This window comes from Varanus komodoensis, unplaced genomic scaffold, assembly GCF_004798865.1.
Source record: "Varanus komodoensis strain SLA01 unplaced genomic scaffold, ASM479886v1 scaffold13_1, whole genome shotgun sequence".
Classification (NCBI taxonomy): Eukaryota; Metazoa; Chordata; class Lepidosauria; order Squamata; family Varanidae; genus Varanus; species Varanus komodoensis.
In genome coordinates this window covers 5,863,660-5,890,469 of record NW_025335408.1, presented here as the reverse complement: position 1 = coordinate 5,890,469, position 26,810 = coordinate 5,863,660, and the positions used below count along the sequence as shown (strand labels likewise).

At 38.2% G+C, this 26,810-nt stretch overlaps 1 protein-coding gene across 2 annotated transcripts in view; it reads left to right on the top strand.

The window, feature by feature from the left end:
• NRCAM (neuronal cell adhesion molecule) overlaps nucleotides 1-26,810 on the top strand; it is a 76,744-nt gene that overhangs the window by 11,757 nt on the left and 38,177 nt on the right. For both annotated transcript variants that reach the window (XM_044423078.1, XM_044423077.1), the window contains exons 5-14: nucleotides 512-682; nucleotides 1,246-1,302; nucleotides 6,380-6,491; nucleotides 9,881-10,065; nucleotides 11,338-11,469; nucleotides 13,709-13,852; nucleotides 15,462-15,573; nucleotides 16,914-17,080; nucleotides 17,173-17,320; nucleotides 20,641-20,765. In XM_044423078.1, the coding sequence (XP_044279013.1) occupies nucleotides 512-682; nucleotides 1,246-1,302; nucleotides 6,380-6,491; nucleotides 9,881-10,065; nucleotides 11,338-11,469; nucleotides 13,709-13,852; nucleotides 15,462-15,573; nucleotides 16,914-17,080; nucleotides 17,173-17,320; nucleotides 20,641-20,765 (1,353 nt within the window). The remainder of the gene's footprint in view (nucleotides 1-511; nucleotides 683-1,245; nucleotides 1,303-6,379; nucleotides 6,492-9,880; nucleotides 10,066-11,337; nucleotides 11,470-13,708; nucleotides 13,853-15,461; nucleotides 15,574-16,913; nucleotides 17,081-17,172; nucleotides 17,321-20,640; nucleotides 20,766-26,810) is intronic.

Below are 26,810 nucleotides of genomic sequence, written 5' to 3'. Positions count from 1 at the left end.
CTTATCCATAGCAGGTTGAACACACACACCCATAGCAACTTCCTAGTTACATTTTATGTCTGATTTAAGCATTTCTTAATTTTCCCAAGCTGCTAATAAACTTGCATTTTAGTTTATATGATGTTTGTATAGGATACTTACATACTGCTTTATTGTTTTCCTGGTGACTTTTGAATCTTTCACTTCTGTTTTATTAAATGTATGTTGGTTTTAAAGTATTTATTGTATTTAGAATGATAAATGTTAAACATAAATAAAATACCAATAGAGCATGAGTTTTAAACACAGCAGTATGAGCTGAACTGTTCACAGAATGGTCCACTTCCATTAACTTTTCACAGCTACCATGTTAGGAGAAATAGCCATGGAATGCTTCTGTTCAGAATCCAGTTTGTACAGAGATTTCTCCATGTCAATCTTTTACAGTGGGGGGATTGTTCAGCAAAATAGTGAGTAGCAAAACTTGGTTATTGTGCAGTGATACTATTAATGTTTTCCTTTAATTTCACAGCTTTTCAAAAGCTGCCTCAAAATAATAGAGTTTCCCAGGGTCTAAATGGAGATCTTTATTTTTCTAATGTAATACCAGAAGATACCCGTCAAGATTATATATGTTATGCAAGATTTAACCACACTCAAACTATTCAGCAGAAGCAACCAATTTCATTAAAAGTTGAACCTGGTAGGTATGGTTTGTACAAATTATTATATATCTACATTGCATTTAGAAGAACTATATTTTCATTTTATATCTACATTATATTATGCAGAAATGCATAAGCATTTTCTTTTGAGACTATATCTTAGAATTCATGCACATTACATATATTTATAAATTAGTGAAAATAATTTTCAATTTATTTTCAGTTAATTTTAGAGCTTTAAAATACTGTACCACAATAAAATAAGTACTTTTAAATATTTAAGATACAAATATTCCAGTGACAATCTGCTTTACAGGATTTACAGGACTGCAGTAGCAGTCTAACCATATACTGGTAATGAGATCTTCTATATCTTGCTTGCCCAGATGCTTTTTCATGGAAAATACCAATTATCTTCTTACTATCTCAAGAAAAAAACCAGTGTTTATCATTGTCCTCAATGTTTCAGTCAATAAGTTAATGCAATAAAATATTCCAGTCTTCTGAGCTGATCAACACTGGTGAACACATGGATATAAATAGATAGACTTATAGATGCTACTGCGTGGTTGCATTTTTCATAATATTCTATTTATTTCAGTGGATTCATTGAATGACACTATAGCTGCTAATATGAGTGACTCTGATAGTTATGTTGGTGAGTTTCAGAGATCCACTCTGGCCTTACTCCTTTCATTGTAGTGTTTAGTTAACTAACTTCACTTCATGGCTGCTTAACCTTACTGCCTTTATCTTTCTAATATATACACTCATTAGTAGTGGTAACAATAGAAATACATGCCACAATATGTATTATTAAACACTTGAGTTGATTTAAAATCATTTAGAAGTAACAGCTGAAGTAATGTTGCATGCAAAAAATATATTGACAAATGAACCAACTTGTTGATTTTTATGTTTTCTGTTTCTTTTCCTTATACATTAACTGATAATTTATTATTACTGGGACTAGTTAATCATATACACTCTATCTTAAGTAATAAAAAAGCTGGAAAGCAATTAACAGAAACTCATTCTGCTTAATGTCATGCTGAACGAGCAGTCTAAAAGTTGATTTAATACGTGTGCTAGAAAGAGTACACATTTAGCATGTTTATAAGTATTTGTGTTCTAAGGTGCATTTCAGTTTTATTTATTACTTTTTAAGTTACTTTACAGAGATAGCAATCACTATAAGGCTATAAAACATAACTGCATAACTATTAGTTGTATTTATATTTATTTTTAAAAAGGGATCACATGAATTAATGTTTCATTAAAGTATAGCCAAACCACTTCATACAAACTTTCCAAATGTTAAAAAATGAAATACAGCAGGTTTGCCCAACCTGGTTCTCTCCAGGTGTTTTGAACGACAATTTGTCATCAGCCAGGAAGCATGGCCAAAATTCAGAAATGATGAAAATTGTAATATAGGACAAGCCCAGCATTAGCTTCAAATTGCTCCTGATCGTTTCCTCCATGCCTCCTCCTCCTTGCTCTCATTCCACCACCTGGTCACTACCTGATACCATTGCCCAGATTCAAAGAAGCAGCAGACTGGTGGGCTCATGTCTGTACACTGAACTGCACACATCCACATACAACCACCTATACTTAGTATCAATACAAGGATTCATTGAATTTCTTAGCCCTCTTTTCCCTTAAACATGCCTAAGAAAACTTAGCAACAGAAATATTTAAACAAAATATAAAGTACCAAAAAATTCCATTAAAATAAGAAAACAATAAAATAACCAAAACATCATTGCAGACTGAAACCAGAATCACTGGATTTTGAAATTATTATCACTATTAAAATATGCCATACACAGTCCTTCTGAGGGATGGAGATCTGTGAGCTGGCTTGACTCACAATGTAGTCAGTCAGTGCAGGTCTAGCATACTGGATTCTTCACCCATCCCTACTGAGAGCAGATGCATAGTGCTGTAGGCAGACCAAGGTAATCATTAGGAAGCAGATGCCTACATCTGCTGGCCTCCTGTGCAGCTGAACAATGGCAGGGGCCAATTTCGTGCTACTGGTGGTCTCAGGCTAGAAACTTCACAGATGGAAGTGAGCAGGGCATCCAACTGCTGCTGCTGTTTCTTTTCAGAGTGAGAGGAAATGGGATGACTAAAGGCTTGTGCAGGGCATTGTTAACATGACCCTTACAGAGTACTTAAGTCTGAGGGAGAAGGAAGAGAAGAGAAAGCTGCATGGCTGTCCAGTGCTACTGGGCTAGATTTATGGGTCTTCTAGTCTGATTACAAGAAAATAATTGCTGCAATGTGGTAGTGATGGACCACTAACACTCTGCAGGACTGAACCAATTTACTTGGGTTTTGTTTCTTTCTAAAACAAGACTCCGAAGCAAACACCTTAAATATGTGTCATATATGCACATATGAAAAGATGCAGAGAGAACTGGCTCCTTTAGAAATTTAGGATTGCCCTGTTTGCCTGAAAGGGTGGGCTGCTCAGAATCTGCATGCCTGCAGAGCACACAGAGCTACACTGAAGGCAGTGAGAAGTGTATGTGTACAGAGGGGAAACCAGGAGATCTGGATTGAAAGCAATGCGTTTACAGGTAATGGTGTGCATTTTATGATATATCACCACTATCTGCACAACAGACCAAGAGTGGTTTAACAATCTTTTTTAATTTTCAAGGTAAAATTGTAGATAATGTGAATGTGCGGCAGGGATTGGGGCAGAGGGAGAATATAAGAGACACACCATGAACAAATGGCAGGGCTTCTTAGATATCTCTAAAAGGGTTCTGAACATTGCACCAAACTGCAATCCAAAGATTCTTCAGGGAAAGTCATAGTGGTTAATTGTATAAAGTCTCTACATTTAAAGTTGAGGTATTCCACTTTGCCTGACTATATGTATTTTCAGTCCTATTCAATGCGGGTGGGGTTTTGTATTTCAGCATAAATCGACGTGAACTGATTTCAGAGCAGAAATTGGAATAAAAAGGATAAAAATCATGAGAGAGTAAGGGTGCAGTCCCATGGCTGCAAGACAGAGTCTGTGTGGCTGTTGAAGGAATCAGAATTCCAGCTCTAATGGAATTCTGACTCTAATGTCAGAAATGCACACTGAGGTCACCATTGGGAATCCAGCCTTGGAGCACCCTTGCTCAGTGCTCTCAGTTGCTGTGGAAAGAACCGAGCCAGCTGCAGCTCTGAGCTTGGAAAACTGACTTTGGAAGCAGAGGTCTGTAGGTCTGTAGGGCATTAGAAGACAATGAGGTTCAACTGTGATACCAAACTGTCTTGAAGGCAGCTCAGCCTGTTCTCACATGCTGGAGCAAAATGTTTAGATGGCTGAAATCAGCTAAGTCTCTTGCCAAGATAGGAGAAGAATGAGCTTCCATTCTCTACGTTAGAGTCTCTAAGCTTCTGAGTTTGGAGGGCTATGGGCAGCCATGTTGCCCCCTCTGCTCATCAGCAAAACGCATTTTCAGCAAAATTCATTTATTGATTGTAGTAAATAATAGAAAACAGCTATTCTTAAAAGTGTGCATTTGTTTTATAAATGCATAAACCATACCTCCAATAATGAAGGTTCTGAGAAATGTACGACCCAGTCTCACTACTACAGTGTCAAAGGACAGTAGGAGTGGTTTGAGCAGGTTTTCTATTTAAAAGTAGAATTTGTATGTAAAAAGTAGAATTCAAATGTATCTATTGAATTTATAAAGTTTTTTCCTCAAATTGAACAGTTTTTTTTTTTTTGGTAAAACAAGGAACAACAGCATAGACAAATATGCCACTGTAACAATCTGGATTGTCAGTATACATAAATAAACAGCACAAATGGTCAGTTTCACTGCAGTTTCACAATTGCAGTGTTTGAGGGAGAATAGTTTTAACTTTAATTAATTAATTAATTTCTATACTGTTCTCTGAGCAGTTCACAACATGAAGTTCACAACTCTTTTTTTAAAATATATAAATGTACAGTTTACACACACTAAAATTCATTAAAAGTTGAGAATACAAAATTTAAAACCAAATTAAAAACAAATAACATGAAATCATACTTTAAAAAGACCCAGTTAGACCCTGTCTAATAGCAGTAGGACCCAATAACTTACTTAAATGCCCTGCGGTAGAGGATGGTCTTTACCTGGATCAATGGCACCATGCATGCCTCAGTGGGGAACTCTTTCCATAACTGGGAGGCCATCACTGAAAAGGCTCTTCTTGTTACCACCAAGCAAGCCTTTCTCAGAAGTGGCAATTGGAGAAAGGCCCCAGAATGTGATCGTAGTTCTGGTTAGATAAAGGTCAGGAGAGGTGTTCCATCAGGCATCATGTCTTAAGCCTTGCAGGGTTTTATAGGTCAGAATCAGCCCTTGAATTGGGCTCAGAAGCATATAGGCAGCCATTGCAAGTAGGCTAGAATTGGTGTTTTATCATCAGACCGTCTGATTCCTGTTATTAATCTGGCAGCTGCATTTTGCACAAGCTTCTGAAGAGTCTTCAAGGGCAGCCCCATATAGAGTACATTGCAGTAGTCTAACTTAGAGATTAACAGAGCATATCATTGATAGTGGCCTATCTCTGTCCGGATAGGAAGCTGGTAGATAGCATTCAGTAGAAAGCCACTGCAGCCACCTGGGCCTCAGGTGACAAAGATGGCTCAAGAAGCACCCCCAAGCTATGAAACTGCTTCTTCAAAGGGAGTGCAGTCCTTTGTAGAACAGGTTGAATTCCCTCCATCCAATCAGAAGAACCACCCACCAATAACATCTTAATCTTGTTTGAGTTGAACTTCAGTTTGAACCCTTATCCGGCCCATTGTTGTGGCCAGGCACTGGTTCAGCACATCCACAGCCTCACCTGCTGAAGATGAAAAGGAGAAATTGAGTTGTGTGTCATTAGTATACTGATGGCAATGCAGTCCAACACTCCAGATGACCTCATCCAGCAGTTTCATGTAGATGCTAAATAGCATGGGGACAAGACTGATCCTGAGGAACCCCGTACTAGAAGACCCAAGGGACAGAGCAGTATCCCCCAAGCACCACCTTCTGGAGCTTGCCATCCAAGTAGGAGTGGAACTACTGTAATGCAGTGCCTCCCACTTTCACGACCAGCTCAGACAGTTGTCCCAGAAGGATGCCATGATTGATGGAATCAAAAGCTGCTGAGAGGTCCAGGAGTACCAGAAAACATGCACTCCGACATAGGTCATTATACAGGGTGACCAAGGCTGTATCCTTGTTAAAATCAGGCCTGAACCCCAACTGAAATTGATCCAGGTAATCCATTTTATCCAAAAGTGCCTGAAGCTGGTTGGCCACCACCTGCTCAAGAACCTTGCCCAGAAAAGGGATGTTTGCCACTGCCCAAAAATTGTTCACTTCTTCTGGGTCCAGGGAGGGTTTCTGCAGGAGTGCTCTCACCACCACATGTTTCAGGTGGCCAGGGACCACTAGGTAACTTCTAGTAAAGGAACATTAACCACCTCCCTGGCTTAGCCAGTGATTGTGCCCCTACTGGCTTTTATTAGCCAAGAGGAGCAAGGATCCAGTAGGGATACGGTTGCAATGAACCAATCCAAGCACCTTGTCAACATCCTCAAGAAATTCTAACTGGAAATAATTCAAAATAGCTAAACTAGACTGTGCTCTAGATATTTTACCTGATACCATTACTAGGTTTGGAATTATATTTTAATTATTAATACTTCTAAACACTTTTTTCTTTTATTTTAGCCAGGTTATATCCAGAAAGACGCCCAAGTCTTCTAACACCCTCTGGCAGCACAAGTAGTAAAACAGAATTAAGAGGAAACACCCTTATGTTGGAGTGCATTGCAGAAGGATTGTGAGTTGTTTCACTTAAGTCATTTATGTGTTAATTAGATGTATATATCCATGCACTAGGTGTTTGTTAAAGTGTTATGTTAAGAATGAGAAGGCTGAATAGTTTGGTGTAGTACATATACTGGAAAAAAACCTTTAAAAAATCCTTATTCTTTCTTTTTTTCTTGTTTATGAAAACCATTTCATTGGTGGTAATTTACTTATTCAATCAAAATACTAATTTCTCCCTTATGTCTGGAGAATGTGTAAGGATTAGCTCTTCCTTCTAATCCATCCATTGTCTAAAGTGTACCTTCATAAAGCAGGCTTTCAAGAAGCATCTAGGGTTTTATACCTCATCTATTCCTCTTCCCCACCAATAAAATGGTCATTCCAAAAACTCTAGAAAGGTGGAGAGGCTTGCCATTCAAGATTCCAACAGCTGGGACACAGCGCTTTGGCATGGACTCAAGAAATTTATGTAGCTTGCTTGTGTATTGAGGAAACTACCATTGTCTTCCTGTGATCACGCCCTTTCTGGCATTACTTTTCTGTCTTGACCTTGGAAGACACTAAAATTGCAGCATATGTGGACATCTGCTCTGGGAAGAGGACTTTATGGTCTTCTTCTGAAGCAGAAATGGATAGGATTCCAGGGCATTAATATTTATTTCTGAAAACCAGTTTTTTACAGAGGAGATTGTTTATATTAAATGTATTGCTTATATATATACTGTCATTCCTTTGTCATCCTTCAAGAATGAGTTAATCCTGTAAATAAGATTGCTAAATGGCTCTTTTCTGTTTCTGTTTTGCATATTAACAATTTTTTTTCCCTAAGAGTTATTTTTGGCATTATTATTTTTGTCAAATTGACAGAATTGTGTTAGCCAATAGGAACCTAAAGCGTATCATGAAATTTGGGAAGCAGTTCTAATTTACCCTTAAATAACTGGCTTCTTTTTCAAAATAGCACTTATTTCTCTACTGAAATGCTTGAAGGTGCTTTGCCAACTTTGAAGATGACAGAGGGTTTCCCTCATGAGTGCTGTACAGACTTCAAGAACAGCTTGCCTCCAATTCCAAACATAATAATCTGAAAACAAAATATGTGGGTTGGTTAATCTCTTGCTGTAGACAGATCATCGGGTCCCTTCTGGTCTGGCTGGCCATGGTTTGTTTCCCCCTTTGTCCTTCTACCCACTCCAGGCATTTAGGTACAACTTCATGATTCTGAACTCTAATGTGATTCTCCCTTTCCACACCCTTTCTTGTCTTGTGATGCACCTGCCTTGACATATACCATATTTTTGCTACCAGAGAATTTACATTTTAGGAAGAGGTTGCTGAAGGTTTTATTTATTTCTGCCACTGTTCTTTTTTTTGTGCAATAAATAATGCTAAGTACAGATACTTTGCATATGAGAATTTTTCCTGAGTACAAAATACAATATACAGTGGTACCTCGGCTCACGAACGCTTTGGTTCACGACCAAATTGGGTCTCAAACAAAAATTTCATAAAATTTTTAACTTCGCATTGGGTGGCGACCATGATCACGGCTGTCTCCCCACCGCCTCCCCCCAAGTCGGGAGATGGCTGTGATTGTGCTGGGGGTGGGGGAGGATGGCCAAGATCACACCTGTCTTTCCTGCACGAGCGCACCCATGATTGTTCCCCTCTTTCCTGCAGGAGCACAACCGTGATCTTGGCCATCTCTCCCCCCGCCCAGCATGATCACGCATGTCTCTCCCTCTCAGCACTCCCACGTTCGCACTCTTTTCTCTCCCCCACCCCACAGTACATCAGAATGACAGGCGTGTGCAGAGATGACATGGTCTTGGTGGCGGTGGGGGCATGGCCGTGCTCATGCTGGAGGTTGGCAGGGAGATGGCCGTGATCTTTATTGTTCTTTGTCACTTTGCTTCACATTTTTCAGATGAAAAAAAATAGTTACAGAACAGATTAACCATATTTACATTGAACCTTATGGGGAAATTTAACTTGGCTCACGACCAGTTAGGGTCACGACTAGAGTCCTGGAATGGATTAAATTCATGAGCCAAGGTACCACTGTATATGAGTTCATTATTGTCAGCTCTGAAAAAAGGGGAAGGGGAAATCTATGTTGTCTTGAGTTACAGAAGCTATTCTTTTACATAGTTAAAGTGTTTACTGTGGCAAAAAATCTAAATTAATTGCTTGGTAGTTAGTTGCAATTTCTCTTAATACACAGTAAGTTAATTCTCATTTATCTATGAGTAAATTGCCAAAAAAGAGCACACTCCTGTAAGACAGAAAATAAGTTCTGTGACTCTCAGCCAGCTAGGATCCTCAGTGCTGGAATGAAGTGTTTATTAGGAATATATGTTATTATTTCAGAAACATACAAATACACATATACATTATTACTTTATACTGCTTCACTTCTGTTCTTCAAGCCCCCTTTGTCCTTGTATTCATAGAGAAAGACAAGGTCTGGATTTAAAATAAACCTTCTTGTAAATGTTCTTAGACTTTCTCTTGTCATTTATACTTTAGAAATTGTAAGTACAGCTGAGATACACATTTGTTTTAGAATGGAAATTGGCAGAACTGCCGGAGCTACTCTTTTGAGCCAGACTGTTTCATCAAAGCTTGATGGCCCTCAGGCTGATTAGATGTTCAGCCTCTTCAGGTGACCTAATTCTCTCTGGATCTTACTGTGTAATTAAAAAATATATATTGCTGAATGGCAGACAGTTTCTTGCCTGAATATATATGTCATGTGTCCCTATAAAAGCAAGGATCCAGAGTTGCCCTTTTGCAAACAAAAGGGCTATTTCTATGCATACAAGAGCTTTTATACAGTGGAGACTCCTAACAGAGCCTGTTTTCACCAATTTCCTTTTCTTTTTGCAGCCTTCCTTGTTACTTCCTATGCTGTTCCATAGAGTTCCTGTGGAGGAGATGTTGCAGGGTGTAAACAGCTGCAGGGCTGTGGAGAACTAGTAAAAATTCCCTGCCCTGTTTTCTGTAGGATTGGGCCATGAATGGAGTTCTGTTCATGGAGCTGTTTGGATTCAACCCAGTGGTTTCTATTCTCAGTTTATTATAACAGTAAAAATCGCACCACTTCACAGAATAACAGCATTTTAGTGGGGCATAATATCGTCTTCCAGCTGTATTTTGTAAGGTATCACATGATCTTGGTAATGGAGCTTGCACAATTATGTTTATTGCATGAGTATTCTGCTGGCAGCCTTGTTTTGAGACCTAGCGTAAATGCCCACCTGTGTGTTAAGAGTAAGAGGTAGGACCAACACTGAGTGAAATTATAATTTCTTCAATTTATTCATTCCCTATATTTGTTTCTTGCACCAATTCTTCTAATCTCAACTGCCATTGGTGGTTTTTTATTTTTCCTGCTAGACCTACACCAGTTATCCGTTGGATTAAAGAAGGTGGTGAGCTTCCTGCCAACAGGACTTTCTTTGAAAATTTTCATAAAACGCTCAAAATCATAGATATTTCTGAAGCTGATTCTGGAAAATATAAATGTATGGCAACAAATCCTTTGGGTTCTGCTCACCATGTTATTATGGTAATTGTCAAAGGTAAAGCTAATGTAATCTTGTATAGGTGTGTACGTGTATCCCATAAGGAAAATAATGGTTCAGAGGGTGGGATCACTTGACTGTACTATGACAAAGTTGATCTAAGCAGAATTTTGAAACTGTTCTAAATTCCAAATAATCCTGTTTTCCAGTGAAAAATATAGTTTTGGATAGTGGCTGTACATTGCTCTGTACGTGCAGAGTCCTTGCATGCTTTGTGCTAGTTATTGATATTGTTGCACAGTGTGCTGAAGGCCTCCATGTCTTGCACAACCTAAGGTTCCTTAGAAATCTGCTAGCTAAATTGGTAAATCCTAAACCCAATCCGCAGGAATTCTTATGAAGCAGAAGCCCAAATCTGATTTTATTTTCAAGATAGACTTCAGAGTTTTGTAAACAGTTTTGCCCTTCAGGCAAAGATTTAACTGGTTAGTTTGAATCAATCTAAAATTTAGTCTTGATTTTTGGCTTTTTGACCCACATTGCTCCTTGCAGATTCTGTGCTGATGTTAGAAGTCATGGCAGAAATTTCTTTCCCTAATTTCTTTCTTCTTGTCTGTATTGTACTTCCTCCTGCCTGGGCTTCAACCCTTCCTTGCCATCCTACTTTATTTCTGTATATGGGATTCTGTGGGAGGTTTTATCCCACTTTTGTTTGCTTCTTGGCTCTTCTCTCAACAATGCAACCTCCAGGAATGGTTACTTTGCATTTCCTTCTTTTTGGCTGGCTACTTCATTGTTTTCCTTTGGACACTGTCTTTCTTGGTTGATCTTCCTTTCTCTTCTGTGTCCTTCTCTTCTGTGTCATTCTACAGCCCTGTCAGACTTTAGGCATTGTGATGTTTCTTCAGAGACTCTATCTCATTACTTTTTGTTTCCAACTCTTTTCCTCAAGCTTTAATTCTTCTTCATTTACCCTTTTCTCAGGTGGATGTTTGTAAGTACATTGTCTGTTCTACATCCTTCCTGCAACCACCTTGCTTTTGATCTCACTGTCCTCTTTTCTTCTTCCTATGATTTCAGTCCAATCCACAATAGTGTATATGAAAGTCCTTCTATGCTTTGTGTCTGTGCAAGTTTTAATAATTACAGTCAAACAAACAATTTTAACTTCTCTCTGAGGAATTTCATTGCAAACATTCTTTGTTCCCTAGATGATTGGAATTCTGCCATCATAGTAATTCATGTCAGTCTATCTAAGATTGTATATACCTTCACAAGGACAATAAAATTGATACTAACAGTTGTATTCTTCTGTTTATTTAAATGCAGCTGCACCTTACTGGATAAGAGAACCAACAAACCTTGTATTATCTCCTGGAGAAGATGGTTCTTTGATATGCAGAGCTAATGGCAAACCCAAACCCAGCATAAGCTGGTTGTCGAATGGCGTTCCCATTGACAGTAAGGACCATTTTACTTTATCCAAAATAATATGGTGTAAGATCCAAGTTCAAATCCCTTTCCTAAAAAAGATGAAAACTGCGAGGCATTTCAGGATAAGGGCTTGAATAACCTGCCAAGTAGCCAAAGGCCTAGGAGAAAAGGAGAAGAATAAGGGAAAAAGAAAGAAAATCACTCAGTGGGGAGTTGCAGTTTTTTCACCTTGATGAAGTCGGCTGCCACTCACTTCCTTCTAAAGATTGCATCCCTTTTTCTACCAAGTTGCTAAGCAACTACTTGAGCCAGGGACTCAAGAGACTTCAAGTTTTTGTCAGACAGAGAGAGAGCCGCAATCTTCAATGGAGGAAAGGGGTAAAAAATACCTACATTTCTAAGCCCTAACAGAGCAGAGGCAACCTATGAAAGAGGGTTTATTTACACAAATTATGAATTATATTTTCACCTTGCCAAGGAGCAAGGTATTGCGTGTGTTGCAGGGGGCAGTTAAATTCAATGTTTTATTTTTCTTTTGAGATGCAGCTAGACCAGTTAGACATTATTTACTGGAATGATAGTTTATGAAGGTATTATCTAGCCAAAGCACATGTGTTTTATTATTTATATTCTGTGGCTAGCATGCTGTTAATTATCTTCCCATGAGAAAGAGATTCTTTGATGTGAAATGCATTGGACCTGCCTACCTTTGATTGTACACAGATTAAAGTATTTTGCAAATTTTATAGTCTCTACTTCAGTGCAGGAAGATGTAGACCAAGGGCATCATTTCAAAGAAAACAGCAATATTTGAATTTCAAAGCCACAGAATCCCTGTAGACCTTGGAGTGTGCCTCTGTGGGCCATTGATGGGATGACACTGTTTTTATTTTCAACAGAAAATACAAGAGAAAGATGCTCAGGGCTTTGGGGTTTTTTAATTTCTGTGCTGAAGATCACAAAAACTGAAGGGGAAAAAACTCACCCTGAGTGGAATACTGAGGCAAAGATATGTTCTTTGCATGTGTGCATGAGTGTACACCTTCAGAAAAAATCTTGACAGGCACTTTTATTCTGCAATATAATGTGGGCATTTTGTTTGTTTGTTTGTTTGTTTTAAATAAAAGAGTACCTTCTGCTAAACAAATCTGTTTTATCAAAAAAATTAACAATTTTTAAGCCAGTCACCAAGCAAGTGAATTTCAAAGGATTGGACCCAGTTCAGCGATGGGAAGAAATGCAGTCAGAGAATAGTCTGCTGAAGATATGGTGGAGGAGGAGGTTTTTGCTAGTTCCCCCTTACCCTTTGTGCTCTTGAAATCAGCTCCAGAGGCCAGGCCGTTTTCCAAAACGGTCTGGATGCAGTGCCAAGGCTGTGTTGGAATGGATCAGACAAAATTGCTGCAATTTTTCTGGTGGAACCTTCTCTCCATCAGTTTAAGGTCATGCCAATCATAAAAGCTCAGATTTACTAAGAAGCAGGGCTTAGAGACTTATTATAGTTCAGAGATAAAATTTAGACTTTTATGGAGAAAGTGTGAGGTACTTCTGGCATGTCTAGTTTAAAAATAATTGAGAAAGGTTTAGGAAGACTGGGTCCTTGCAAGCCAATCAGAACATTGTATCAGATCAGGGGATTAGACGGCAGAGCATTCTGTGTGTATTCATATAAGACTCTTGTTCCTCTAAAAAGTCCAAGATTAAACCACAATTTCAGATTTGGCTATAACAGGAAACTCTAGTTTAAAGCAATGATAATACAAGCACCAAGGTTGGCATGTGGTGCTAATAAACCGTAAATGCATTCTTTGGTATAATTATATTACATCCTGATCATACTTTATATAGTTTATTTTAAGGCACACTTGATATAATTTAATTAACACGTGGGAATATATTTATTTTTAAAAAACATTTTTATTCACTCTGCCTTGAAAGTTCACTTTTTCCACTTAGGCAATGTTAACAACTGCCTGTTCCACTTTACTCTTAATTTTGACTGTGTAAAGAGGATAGATAAGAAATTTCACTTCGCTCAGTGTTTGTTTGGAATACAAAATAGAACTGTTTTCCCATTTGTTTGATCCCTTTATATGGTAATTGTGCTTGTAGTTTGTTAAAGGTAATATAAGATGTTGAATTTTCAAAATTGACATGTTGTTTTATTTCTTAGAAAATTTCAGATCTCTCTTTAAATCCTTCCTCATTTGTTGTTAATCTAGTAAGCATATGTACGTTTTAAATATTTCCTGTATATTTTCAACAGTTGCTCCTGAAGATCCTAGCAGAAAAGTAGATGGTGATACAATTATTTTCACTGATGTCCAGGAAAGGTCCAGTGCTGTTTACCAGTGTAACGCCTCTAATGAATATGGTTATCTTTTGGCAAACGCATTTGTGAATGTTTTAGGTAAGCTCACAAAGTTTAAAAGTCCTAGGAAAACTGGTTACAATATTTTAGAATGATGTGTCACTTTCCATGTCACCTTTAATTCTTTAAGCTGCATCCTTACTCAGATGTAAGTCCTTCTAAATCAGAATCCCCCAGCCTTTGGGTGGCCATAGGCACTTTTGGGAATTTGAGAAACTGCTTTGGGCACCACCACAAACTGGCTCTCATGGAGGATGTAGCTAGTCACATAATGGCTGCAGTGAGAGCATGTCTAGTTAAAAATGAACAGAAGAAAGTCAAGAGACAACTAGTTGGACTATATGCTGGGAGGGATGAGCAAATAGCAAGGCAAAGAGCTACAGAAACAGCAAGTCTTAAGGCTAAGAGGAAAAGTGAGCTAAAGAAGTACATGGAATAGAGACAGTGAGGCTAGAAAGGGAGAAAAAAGAAGATGGCCCTAATATTTTCTAATATTTAACAATGTTTTTGAAGGGAGCAATGAGTCAGTTAGGGTTACGGAGTGGAGCATTTTGCCCTTGCAATTTATTGAGGGTGCCATGGCACTTGTGTTATCCATACCATCGACTCATTTCAATTTACATTTCTATCCCACCCCATAGCCCTTTGGGCTGTGGTGTACAAATTCAATTTCTAAATGCATAGTAAAGCAATATACTAAATCCAAAATGAATTATATATAATGCATTGAATCAAAAATGAAAATACAACAATATCAAATATCAACAGTATCAATAATGCAACAATATCAGGAATGATAAAATAACAATAATAAAGCCACAGTAACCCTAATAGAAACCCCTGATGTCTGAACCAATACTGAATCGGCAGCGCCCTGTGCTCCAACTGGCTATGAAGGCATGGCCAGTGCAGGTCCGGCCAGGTCTCCACCTCCATTCTGCAGCAACACCCCTTGCCTCCTCCCTGGCTCCAGTGCTCCCACCAAGCAAGCCTCAGGGGCCCTCAGGTGACAAGTGGTAGAGGCAGCAAAAGTCACATTGTTGCGCAGTGGGAGCAGTGTCAAAGGCAACAGAGAAAGCAACTAACCATGAGCCATTGGTTCAGGACAGATGGAGAGGACAGCAACTTATACTAGATCCTGTAGTGTGAAGACAAGAAGAGTAAGGGGGGAGGAGGTGTTTCTCTTTCTATTTGCATCACATTTCTCCTCCTATTGCAGCCCTTTGAATGCATGCGCTCCAAAATGTCTGGTCCCTGGAAGAACTGCTGAAATCTTGTAAATTCAATGCTGTGGCTTCCTTTATGGAATCAATCTATCTCATATTCGGTCTTCGGCTTTTTCTTCTATTTCTACTTTCCCTACGAAACACTATCCAAATTACACAGAAATGGTCATCATTTAATTTGCCTGTAACAATATTTAGTGGTTGTTAACGGTGAAACTGGAAAAATTAATGCCACGCCACAATATAGGAAGAGGCAGAAGAAATTAATTTAAAATTGCAATATATACTGTGATATATACTGTAAACATTACAGTTTAACATCACAGTGTATTTATTTATTCAAAATATTTGTGCACCACTTTTCTATGCAGATATGTCCAAAGGGTTAAATTCTGTCTTCAGTATTGCTTTTTTTATTTTAGCTGAGCCACCAAGAATCCTCACGCTACAGAATAAACTCTATCAAGTCATTGAGAACAAACCTGCACTGTTGGATTGTGCTTTTTTTGGTTCACCAGTGCCTGAAATTGAATGGTAAGATCTGTCAGTATAAAAATATTCATTCATTCATTCATTCATTCATTCATTCATTCATTCATTCACAGCAATAATTTAATCCAATGCATATTTTGGTAATTTAATTATTGAAGTAGAGTTCTATGCCCTTTTTCCTTTCCTGCTTGGGAAGTGTCCTGTTCTGCTTTTTCAGGAGGCAGCTTTGACACAGTCACCGAATTCCTCTTTTAAATAGTAATCTTTCTTCCTTCTGCTTCAGACAAAATTAGATAATACGATAACTGTGACGAGCTGACAGAGCAATTGAAACTGGACTGCTGCATGCAAGGGCAGGATTACTCTCCTCCGTCTGTATTCCCAGCAAACATACTCCACAAAGCAGGCTCAGACAATGGAATTTCTGTCAGGGCTCTGGCAGACAAGCATGGATCAAATCCTCTACCTGTTCTCATTGTGAACCTTAGTAGGGGCCCCCACACCTTCTATTGCTTAAATAATGTTGGGGTGAATCGGAAGGTGTTGTTCCACTGACAGAAGTAGTTTATTTATTTATTTAAACAATTTCTATGCCGCCCCATTCACAAAAAGCCTCGGGGCGGCTTACAACATAAATAAACAATTATATAATTATTATATTAGCCTAAAAAATCCGGAAACATTTCAGCATGTACATAAAAACCCAATAAATACTATCAGTAAATTAACAATTAAAATAACTTTTAAATAAAAAGGTCTTGGCCTGGCACCGAAAAACAAATAATGACGGCACCAGGCAGACCTCTCTGGGGAGTGCATTCCATAGGTTGGGCCCTCCTCCGGATACTCACCTTCCTAATATCTTTCATTGAGGGTTCCCGGAGGAGGGCCTCTGCTGCCGATCTCAGGGGGCGGGAGGGCATATATGGACGCAAGTGCTCCTTTAGATAACCAGCTCCCAAGCTGCTGAGGGCTTTATAGGTGATAACCAACACCTTGAATTGTTTCATCACCAGAACTGGGAGAAGCATGATTCCCCATCCCCCCCGCCACCCGCCCCACTGCAAGCCCTCCAACTCTGCTCCAGAGGAATGGAAAATACCTGTAGGAGACTTTTGGAAGGTGCCAAAGACTACAGGGATGAAGTTCTATTGTGCTAGCAGATTTCTGCTCATGTAATGTTCAGTGCAGTCATATATTTAACATTTTGACCAATCTGGTCCGTACAATTGCTCTGCTAAATATTATACTCTAACCCTATTCTTTACACTTTAGGGAATACTGCTGCAGCTGTGTTAATTTTAAGAGTAAATGTGTATTTAGTGGTCACTTGTTTCCAAATGTTGAAACTTGTTTAATATATTATTGTTTTTAACACTTAGGTTTAAAGGAGTAAAGGGTAGTGTTCTCCAGGGAAATGAGTATGTTTTCCATAAAAATGGCACCTTGGAAATTCCTGTGGCCCAGAAGGATAGCAGTGGCACGTACACCTGTGTAGCAAGAAATAAACTAGGGAAGGCACAAAATGAAGTTCAATTAGAAATCAAGGGTAAGAAATTGTGTCTCAGTTATAAACCTCTACTAATCACAGTTCATCAGTTACCAGCTGCTAAATATTTTAATAGCAATTTTATGTTTCAGATCCAACCATGATTATTAAGAAGCCTGAATATAAAGTTGTACAACGGACGGGGCAGGTTTCCTTTGAATGTACAATTAAACATGATGCTACCTTAATACCCACAGTAACATGGCTGAAGAACAATGGTGAATTACCAAATGATGAAAGGTATGTACAAAATTCCTCTTTCACACTGATTTTCCACAAGGTAATAAAACTGTTTTTATCAAGGCAATTGACAGAACTAATACAAATGTTCCTACATCTGTTTAATGGGACAGTATAATTTAATGTCTCGTGAGGATTATACAAGGTAATCTACAGAATGTATAACACATCTGTTTTCTGCCTATTAATCAAATTACTTAATAGGGTTCTTACCTTAATATTACTTAGACAGTTGAGGTCCAATTTTTTCATTTTATTATCTGTCTGTCTCTCTCTCTCTCTCTCTCTCTTCCTCTCTTATATAAAACACTTTAAGATTCAGTCATATAATACAGTAGATACACTTCAGACTTTTCAAAAATAATGCAATAGAAACTATCACCTATCAGCCTATAAAACACTATAGAAAAAACAGCTGGTTTAACATTAAGTGTATGAAATCATATTCACATTCAGATAAGAGATGAGATAAGTTGATTCATTAGTCCTTTAACTGTGGAACTTACAAGCCTAGTCATCACTCCTTTCAAAGATATCAGTACTGAATCTTCTAAATTAAAGCACGATGTTACATCCAGTAAAATCCTATAAAAATAAGTTCATTCATCTAGCACTGAAAGTTTCCCCCTTGAGTATTCTGTATAAAACTCCTTATTGGAATCTGCTTTTCTAAAAATTATGCATAATCTTAGAACTCAGTTAAGCTTGCAGTCTATATTATATATATACCTTATATTTATCTGAGAGTAAGCCATACTTAATGTGGTAGGACTTTTGAGTATGCTGTGCATACTGAGTTGTCTATCATTGAAGAAAAACCCATATCTGACATTGATTTGATTTCTCCAAGGAATAAACATTTAATAATTCTTTGTAGACTTAAGTACTCTTCTCCATTTAAAAAACATCCATCACATTTTCTAAGTATGCACCCTCTTTTTACATATGCAAGATAAACTTTCAAGTAGTTTATAAAGAGTAAACTGGAATCAACAGAAACAAGTTCCTTTGAAATCCACCTCAGTTGGATTTGCCAATCCACATTCCTCAGTATGTGAACACACATACACAGCATGTTTGTAGTACACATATTGAAGTGTTTAGAATTTCCATTTCTACTTGCTGTACCAATTAAGGTGAGATTAAAAAAAAATATATGTATCACTGCAGTTGGACAGGAGCTGTAATTCCTTTTTCACATGTTGAAATCTTTGAATATTTAAGGCAATAATTTAAATTATCTCCCTAAATTCTTAATAGTTCAGTAATACTTGATCTTTCTCTGAAACTATTCATTTTAGCAAGTGTTAGTTTGGAACAGCCATTTCAGTGTTTTTTCCCTAGGAAGGGAGCCTCTCTGTATTACTGTGTGGCTGAATACTACTAGGAATAGAACAGCCTTTTTTCTTGCTTTTAAAAGACATTGTAAAAGACATGTATCAAAAATATATTTAATTTTTCAAGCAGTGCCTTTCACTATAGGTGTATGGTATCCCACCACAGATGTATGTCATTCAAATACTTTCCTTATGATTGCAATCATTTAATCTTGCATTTTAATACCTATTTTTATTGTGCAGCACAAAAACAACCAAACCTCACAAATGAAGGAGGGGCAAAGAAAGGAACTAAAACATTGCAATGTTGCTATTTTAACATAATCACTTACATCATTGCAATGGTTCTTAATTAAGAAAAAGTGTATTTATAATAAAAGATTAAAGATTGCTTATATTCTGTCAGGTCTGCAATAAATTCAAATTTATCCTGTAGATTTATTCCTGTCTCTTTCACAAGTTCTAATAGGTCACATTCCTCTAATCTTGTTTTTCTTCCCTCTCTTTGTGATGTTATTCCTGAACTTCTGTCAAATCACAAAGTATCAGGCTGCTGAAAGCAAGCTTGAACAAGGTATAAAATTAATAAAGTGTATATTCAGACAGACCAGTTAGTTGGCAGAAAATTAGTTAAATTCCTGAATTGGTAAATTTCTTCAACAAAGAATTAGCAGAAAGATTGCCAACCATTCTATCCAGTGCAGGTAGAAATAAAGAGAACTTTGTTTTGCTTATCTTTGTTTTTGCATATTATTTTGTTTTGTTTGCTTACGTACCACTGACCAATAATTAAAAGGTTCCCAGGGGACTGATGGCTGTCCCACATTCCTTGCCAACAGCTAGAACTCAGTTGATCCGCTCCAATCTGGCAGGCCTTAAGCTTTGCATGAGTACAGAACTCATTAGCTTGCAATTAACTTGCAGTGTTTTTTGTGGAACTTGACTTGAACCACATGCAGATTTGCAGTCTAGAGTATTATTTACAATCTTAATAAGGACACAAACCTGTGGCTGATAGATGCTATCTGACTGGCCACAGGAAAAGGTATAGTCACTGCTACAAATTCAGAAAAGCCTTCAGGGGGTCTCCATTCTACCTTTTCAACACCAAGCAAGGCTCCAAAGATGGAACACTAAAGGGGCATTCTGAGGGGCACCACTGACTTCTGCTACATACAGGCAGTACCTCAGCCCCTCCTTTGCCTGAAGAATGGGGAAATATTTAGCTGGTCAAAATCAGCTATAAATACTTGTTGAAGGCAAGGGAGGGGGAGACAACCCTGCCACTTCACTCTTGTTATGCTCTACTGGATGCCCATAACCTTTCAAGTTTGGAAGGATATGGGCAGCCATCATGGGATGATGCCCAAAATAGACTGCATTTTCATTGCAGAAATTCTGTAGCATTCTTAGATTGCTTGTGTTTGAGAAAATCCAAGCAAGAGAAAAGAGGATATAAAATAGTCAAACAACCTTGTATCCACCCCAAAAGCTGATATAACTGCACTTTATGTCCATTTCTGGGTTTTTTATTAAATAAATAAAGGTTCCAGAAGATGTCAGTGAGTAGATATTATGGAATTAGTTGGTTCTAATGTAAAAGTGATGCCTTTTACAGCTGTAATAGCAGCTAAATTTCAAGGGTCCATTCCTAATTGAAATTAGTGTGGCCTTTGTCAATAAATTTTCATCAACAGAAAATTTATCCTGCTTCACCTTTTGGGAAAATGACTACATGTTTGTTCTTGCCCTTGGTACACTATGTTTGGTTGATGCAGGCAATTTTTCAGGGAGTTGATGTGTGGCCTAGACACAGTTTGTTTAATGTATGAAGTATATTGCTTCAGCATTAGCAATGAGACTAGTTCATCTCCAAATAATGCCCAGTGTTCATATAACAATTAAGATTTCACTCAGTTTTGTTACAATATATATTTAGAGTTATATGCAGCAATGGAATGATTAAATCTATTGTAATTACAGGTTTGTTGTTGGTAAATCCAACTTGACCATTATGAATGTCACTGATAAAGATGGTGGAGCATATACTTGCATAGCTAATACCACTCTGGACAGTGTATCTGCAAGTGCTGTGCTCACTGTTGTTGGTAAGATTTCTCTTAAAGTACATTTAGCCATGGCAAGTTGCCTCACTGTGGAAATGCTAAGGGGTTTTACGCTAATATCATAGAGTAACCCTTGCTTGCTCAGGAAAATTTAGAGGTTGAGATAAACTGAATTGGTTGACTTCTCCACGAATTTATAAACATACCTTCCAAAATAATTTTCAAGTTGCTTGGATTCTAAGCCACATATTTAGACACAAGAGCTAACTTTTTGAGGACTTTTAAGCAAGTCTGGTAGAGATGAATCTAGAGAAACATGAGCCATGTGGATGTTTATCCAGATTGATTTTCCTGTCCTCTGCTTGTCTCTGCAGCCATGTGTGTCTGCTGAAACACTGCTCCTGAGGGTCACAAATGGATAGGATGGGATGAAATAGGTTGGAATGCAAGGGAGAAATCCACCCAAAGTGGGCAGGAGCATCTTTTATGACCACAAGATTCACCTGCACGATGCACCTGTGCTCAGTTTCTGTTGTCTTATATTAGATTGCAGCCCTTTTCACTCTTATCTATGCTGTCTCTGAGAGTTACAGGGGCACAGTGGGGCTGCAGTAAGGAAGAAAGGAAGGAAAACCTCTCATATGATTCTTCATGCTCTGGATTATATGATCGAATCTGTATTATTTAGATAGGGTTTTCCAGTCCATTCCCTTTATTGTTCATAAAGGTAATAAATATACAGAGCTTGCAGGTGCTTCAAAAGCATTGATCCTATGCTTGAAGGAGAAGAGGCACCCAAGATTTAGGTCCTACCTGCTTGAAAATATTCAGTCAAAGCTGATGGCAACAGCCGCATGGACATGAGCCAGTACACATCACACACACACACAGAGAGCACTCTGTGTTGGATTTTCTGTGCAACCTCTCCATGGAAACTTTGCCAGGTTTTCTCAGCTGACATTGTCTGTGAGCCCATAATCCCAGCTAGGACTCCACCACCAGCACAGAAAAAATTGAACCATCTCTCTTTCTCCCAACATTGCAGATTAGCCTTGGAGATGAAAAAAGAGTGCATGCCAGGAGAACAGGGAGGGGATGATGCTGAATCCAGTGGCTTATGCCATTTCTAAATGGCAGCCAAGCTTTCTTCTATCCTCCTTCTTACCACTTCCTCTAAATAGCCAAAATGAAGGCAAGGGCAGGTGGCATTGGATTGCACCCTTAGTCCCTTTCAGGAATTAGATTCTAAACTCAAATACTATCTAATTGATTTTGCTGCAACCCATTATGTATTTCTCTTCAGGTTGACAGCCATTATTTTTAGATAAGCAGTTTGTGCAAGAGGCAAGATGTCGGTAAATGTATGTACTGTAGTGTTGGTGCAGCTGGCTGCTATATGGAATGGGACAACCTTGCTAGAAGTAGTCAGTTCAGACGTACAGATTCACATATTTATGGTGCAATCCCGTGCATGTTTAGTCAGAAGAAAGTTCTGCAACTCCCAACATTCCCTAGCCGTCCATGTTATTTTTTTCTGTCTAAACTTTTTTCTGTCTAAACATTCTTAAGATTGTGCTTTTAGTAACTTTGGTCTAGGAAACGTAAGCTCAACAGGGAAAGCCATATGATTTCCTGTTCTGGTTATGATTTCTTGGAAATAAATGTTAGAGAAATAAAGAATGAAATCTCAGTTTGCCATGTGTTGTGAGGAAAAAGCTCTTACAGCTCTACATAAACTTAAGCAAGACCTTTTCTTATTTACTGACTTTTTCATGAATAAGGTTAATTCATTACAAAGGGTTTTGTAACAGTTTATTATCTTTTTGTGCATGGTTATTTAGATCTCAAATAAACAGCTGTGGTTCATTTTGTATGCTATTCCTTTTAGTTTGATCCCAATCCAGTGCATGATTAGAAATGTATATTTCTTCATATAAAATTAACTTTGCTTTGGTAATATTCAATCATTGTAATAATAACCTAATTAAACAGCTCTTGTGCTTTCTGGCTACTAACACTGATTATATACTTTATATTAATATCCCTTTTCAGCTCCTCCAACAGCTCCACCTGTTGTTTACGGTAAACTAATAAAAAACTCATTTGCATCATGTACCAAATATTGCTAAACTTTCTGCCTTTTTCAGTTTAAAACCTCTTCTTTTTTTTCTTTCATTACATTTTTACACACTTGCTTTGAATCCGATGAGAATTGTGTTACCATTGTTCTTACGAGCTAAATGCTTAAACTGTTTCATTATTATGGTTAAACACAACATGTGGTTCAGGGTGAATATTTCTAATGAGCAAATGCTACATCTAAAATTGTGTAAAATATGACACCTGGTGATTATTTTAAATTTTTATATCTAGTTTAATACTGGTGATAGGTTCAATGTACATGCACTCAGCTAAATAGCATTCAGCATTCCTTTGGCTTATTCCTGAACTATTAAATACAAAATAGAAAAATGGATACAAACCCCTCCACACACACACAAGCGTGCACACAAAGAGTAAGTGCTGAGCATCACAGGGACTAGTCCTATGGTAGCTGAACAGTCTGAGCTCTGAGACAACTTCCCTCATGACACCACAGAACAAGCAGGGAAGCCATTCCTGCTGTGGCTCCAAGCTTGGAACTGGAGGTTTGTGAGCATTCCACAAGGCAGGAAGGGGAGGAGTGAAGCTCCCCCACGTGTCGGCAACTTTCTGGGGCAAGCCTTTGTAGGGCGGGAGAACCATGGAGGTGGCTGTTGCCTCCATGCTCCTTCCATCCTCTATAGGATACCCATAATATTAATGAGTTGAGAGGGTTCTGGCAACCACAATGGGTTGTGCTTCCCAATATTTTGATCACAGTAGGATTTACATGTACAAAGTTCCACTGAGTATATGGTTCTCACTGTCATCCTTGTTTGGGAATTCTCCATATCTCCATGTGTTTTGTCTCTGCATGCAATAGTCATTCCCTTTCTCGCGTAAAAGAAAATTATGCCCTTATATACAAAATCATATACATTTCACTAAACACACTAGTCACACTGGTTTGATTTCCCAGCAGAGGAACACGTATAAATACTTCTTCCTTCTGAAGATCAGATCTTAGTAATATGGATTGCAGGAAAATTAGGTTTTAGATCCCACCTTTTAGTTTCACTATTGCACATTAGTGGCACATAGATTTTTGTTGTTGTTTTTGTTTAAATTGACATATGTCCTCACAATTACCAAAGTAGGTACTTCTAAACAGAGTTAGTTTTTATAAGGTATGTACATATCAGCTCTTTCCAACTTGCCAAGAGCTAAGACCAAGATAGCTCAAGGATCACATTAAAATGTCTACATCTTTTGCAATTTAGCCTGAATATTAAGGCTGGATTGACAGTCTACAGTTAGGCCAAGAATTCAGTCAATAAACAGGCAGGCAGGCAGGCAGGCCGGCAAGCTTATTGAAAGGGACAGTCAGAAAGCTCAGTCTGTGCTGGAGCAATGAGCTGTTTCATCTGGGAACCCAGACCAGAAAGAGCGCCTTTTATGGGATCACACTGGGACCTTCTGCTGCTTGATTTCTAACTCAGCTGGTCGTTTTAATTACCTGTTTACCCCCAGTCATTTACTGTAGTGTCGCTAAGGAGCTTTCTACAGGGAGCATTTACTGAGCAGTATCATTTCTTAGTCACAGTGGGTTATGGGTTTTTTGGGTGATGTGATGATGCTCCAGTTTTGCTTCTGTGTCTAAAGAGCATTTTCAGCCAGTTTTTTTAGAACAGAGAAAATGGAATATTTAATTGTAGAACCAACAAAAATACTTTTTTTACCTGTGTACTTGCACTGATCCACTATATTAGAAAGCTACGCTGTTAGGTGGCAGAAAAACAGAGGAGGAATTCTTGTGATTATAAAAATGAAACAGAGCTAGATATAGCTGATTAACAGTCCTGCGTAGAAGAGTTCTGGTGCACACATAGGGCAACAACACTTCCTTGGCCAGGCTATCACGTTTGTGCATAAAGATGCCTTGTTCCCACTTGCAGAATTCATAGTTCAAGACTCATGTAATAGTAATAATGTTTCATAAATAATGCTAGATAAGGTTACGTAACAATAGAACACTTTCTCTGGAGAGCCTTTGCCATATGCCTATATATTGGTACGATGGGGAACTGTGAGCCCCAATGCTAGGAATAGGAGGGATATAATAATAATAATAATTATTATTATTATCATCATTATTAGCAGCAGCAGCAGCAACAGTAGTTCATTATAGGCACTTTTCCAAGACACACTTTACCTATATATCTTTAGTTATTTTCAGGTAGTCAGGATGCAGGTGAGGTACGTGTGAAGATGTATTAACAACTGCACAGCACTGGTTGTTTTTGCATGCTTGTATGAGTCTCATGAGCCCACCTTTTTTGAACCTGTGGGGACCTAACTTCCAGAGTGTTCAAGAATCAGCAGACTTATGTTTTATCAGCTCTGTCTAAGGTGAACTGAAAGATCTCCCAAGGTAGCTGAGAATGAAAGTTGAACCAAAACCATTCCTGTTGTGACAGCAGTGATCCTCTAGCATGTGAGCTCCTCACTTCTCTGGCTGGCATGTTTACTTCTCCCAAAATCCCAGGGTAATATTTGTTATCATTTATATGAAGGAAGAGTCAAAGTGTCTCTTTTAGAAGGTGGTCTAAAAGAGCACTTAAGAAGCATGGACTCGAGTTCAGTTTGTCCTTACATCATAAAAGCAAAAACTATGCCTTTTTTCAGGTTCTTTGCCATCCAGTTGTGGGATGTCAACTAAGGTGGGAAGAAACCTGTTTTCTAGAGAAAGAAGGTACATTTTCAAGAAAGAGCAAGAGTCATGCAAAGCCACAAACTACATCCAAGGAGTGGTCACACTACTATCTCCTTCAGGACAGGGTACCCTTTCAAGCCTTCACACGGAGATGCTTTTAATGCTCCCCAGAGCCACCCTGTCATTCCCTCCAGGCTAGCTTTTATTAGCCAGGAAGGGCATGTGGTCACTAGCTTGCTGCATACCTCTTGTACACTGCGTCAGGCAGAAATGGATCTCACAAAATTGGACAGGTGGTGACATTAGACTAGGGCCACATTTGTGGGTAAAAGCCCCTAGACTGAATGAATGAGCTCTGCTGGACCACTAGACAAGGATACAGTGAAGATAGCAAATCAAAGCATCTTTGTTGCACACACACAATAAGCACAGTTATGCAGCCTAGAGTGTGCTGGGTCACCTTCACTTAGAGACTTAATGCTATTTATGCTCTAGGCAACATCCAGTATACTGGGGAGCTGTTTCATTGCAGGCCAGTCTAGCATTAGAAGCACCGCAAGATAGGAGGACACATAGCAGTAAATTTGGAGAAATAATATGTTCTTCAGCTGCACTAGAAAGAGAACAAACTTGGTATCTAGTGGACCTCTCTGGGGAGGAAATTACCAAGACATGCATTGGTAAAGTCAGATTGTGTTAAAGCAGCTTACTGGGGCTTATATGTCATGTTTTTGCATCTTCAGATGGTTTTATTTTGGTAAATTCCATGCTTCCCTATCCTCTTACAAACACACTCACACATACAAACACAGGCATTTTGATGACAATTTGAGATGTGTGACACCTAGAACAATTTAAAATGTGTATGATATACCTGTCCAGAGTGGGTAATTACAGATTAATATTCCTATTTTTTGAACAAAGATGATATATTGATTTAGATTGCTTAGACAAGCTGAATTTAAATTAATAAAAATAACATAAACCTTACTATGAGAAAGCATGTCTTATCAGAATGCTCCTAATTACTGTAATTCTGAAACAGTTTCTTCTTTGTAAATATGTATGACTTTTTATTTTCTGTTTTGTGTAAGAGAAGGCTTTTCTCATATGCAGTAGTTCTCTAGTCATAATCATTAATCATAAACTAGAATTCCTGGTTAACCATGCTACTTCTCAATAATTGCCATTGCTCTTAATACAAAAGAAAATTGTCTTGTAACAATTCTGTCCTTCTTTTTACATTGCTTCTCAGAAAAACCACTTACTCATTTTCATTGCAGTTGCATGCT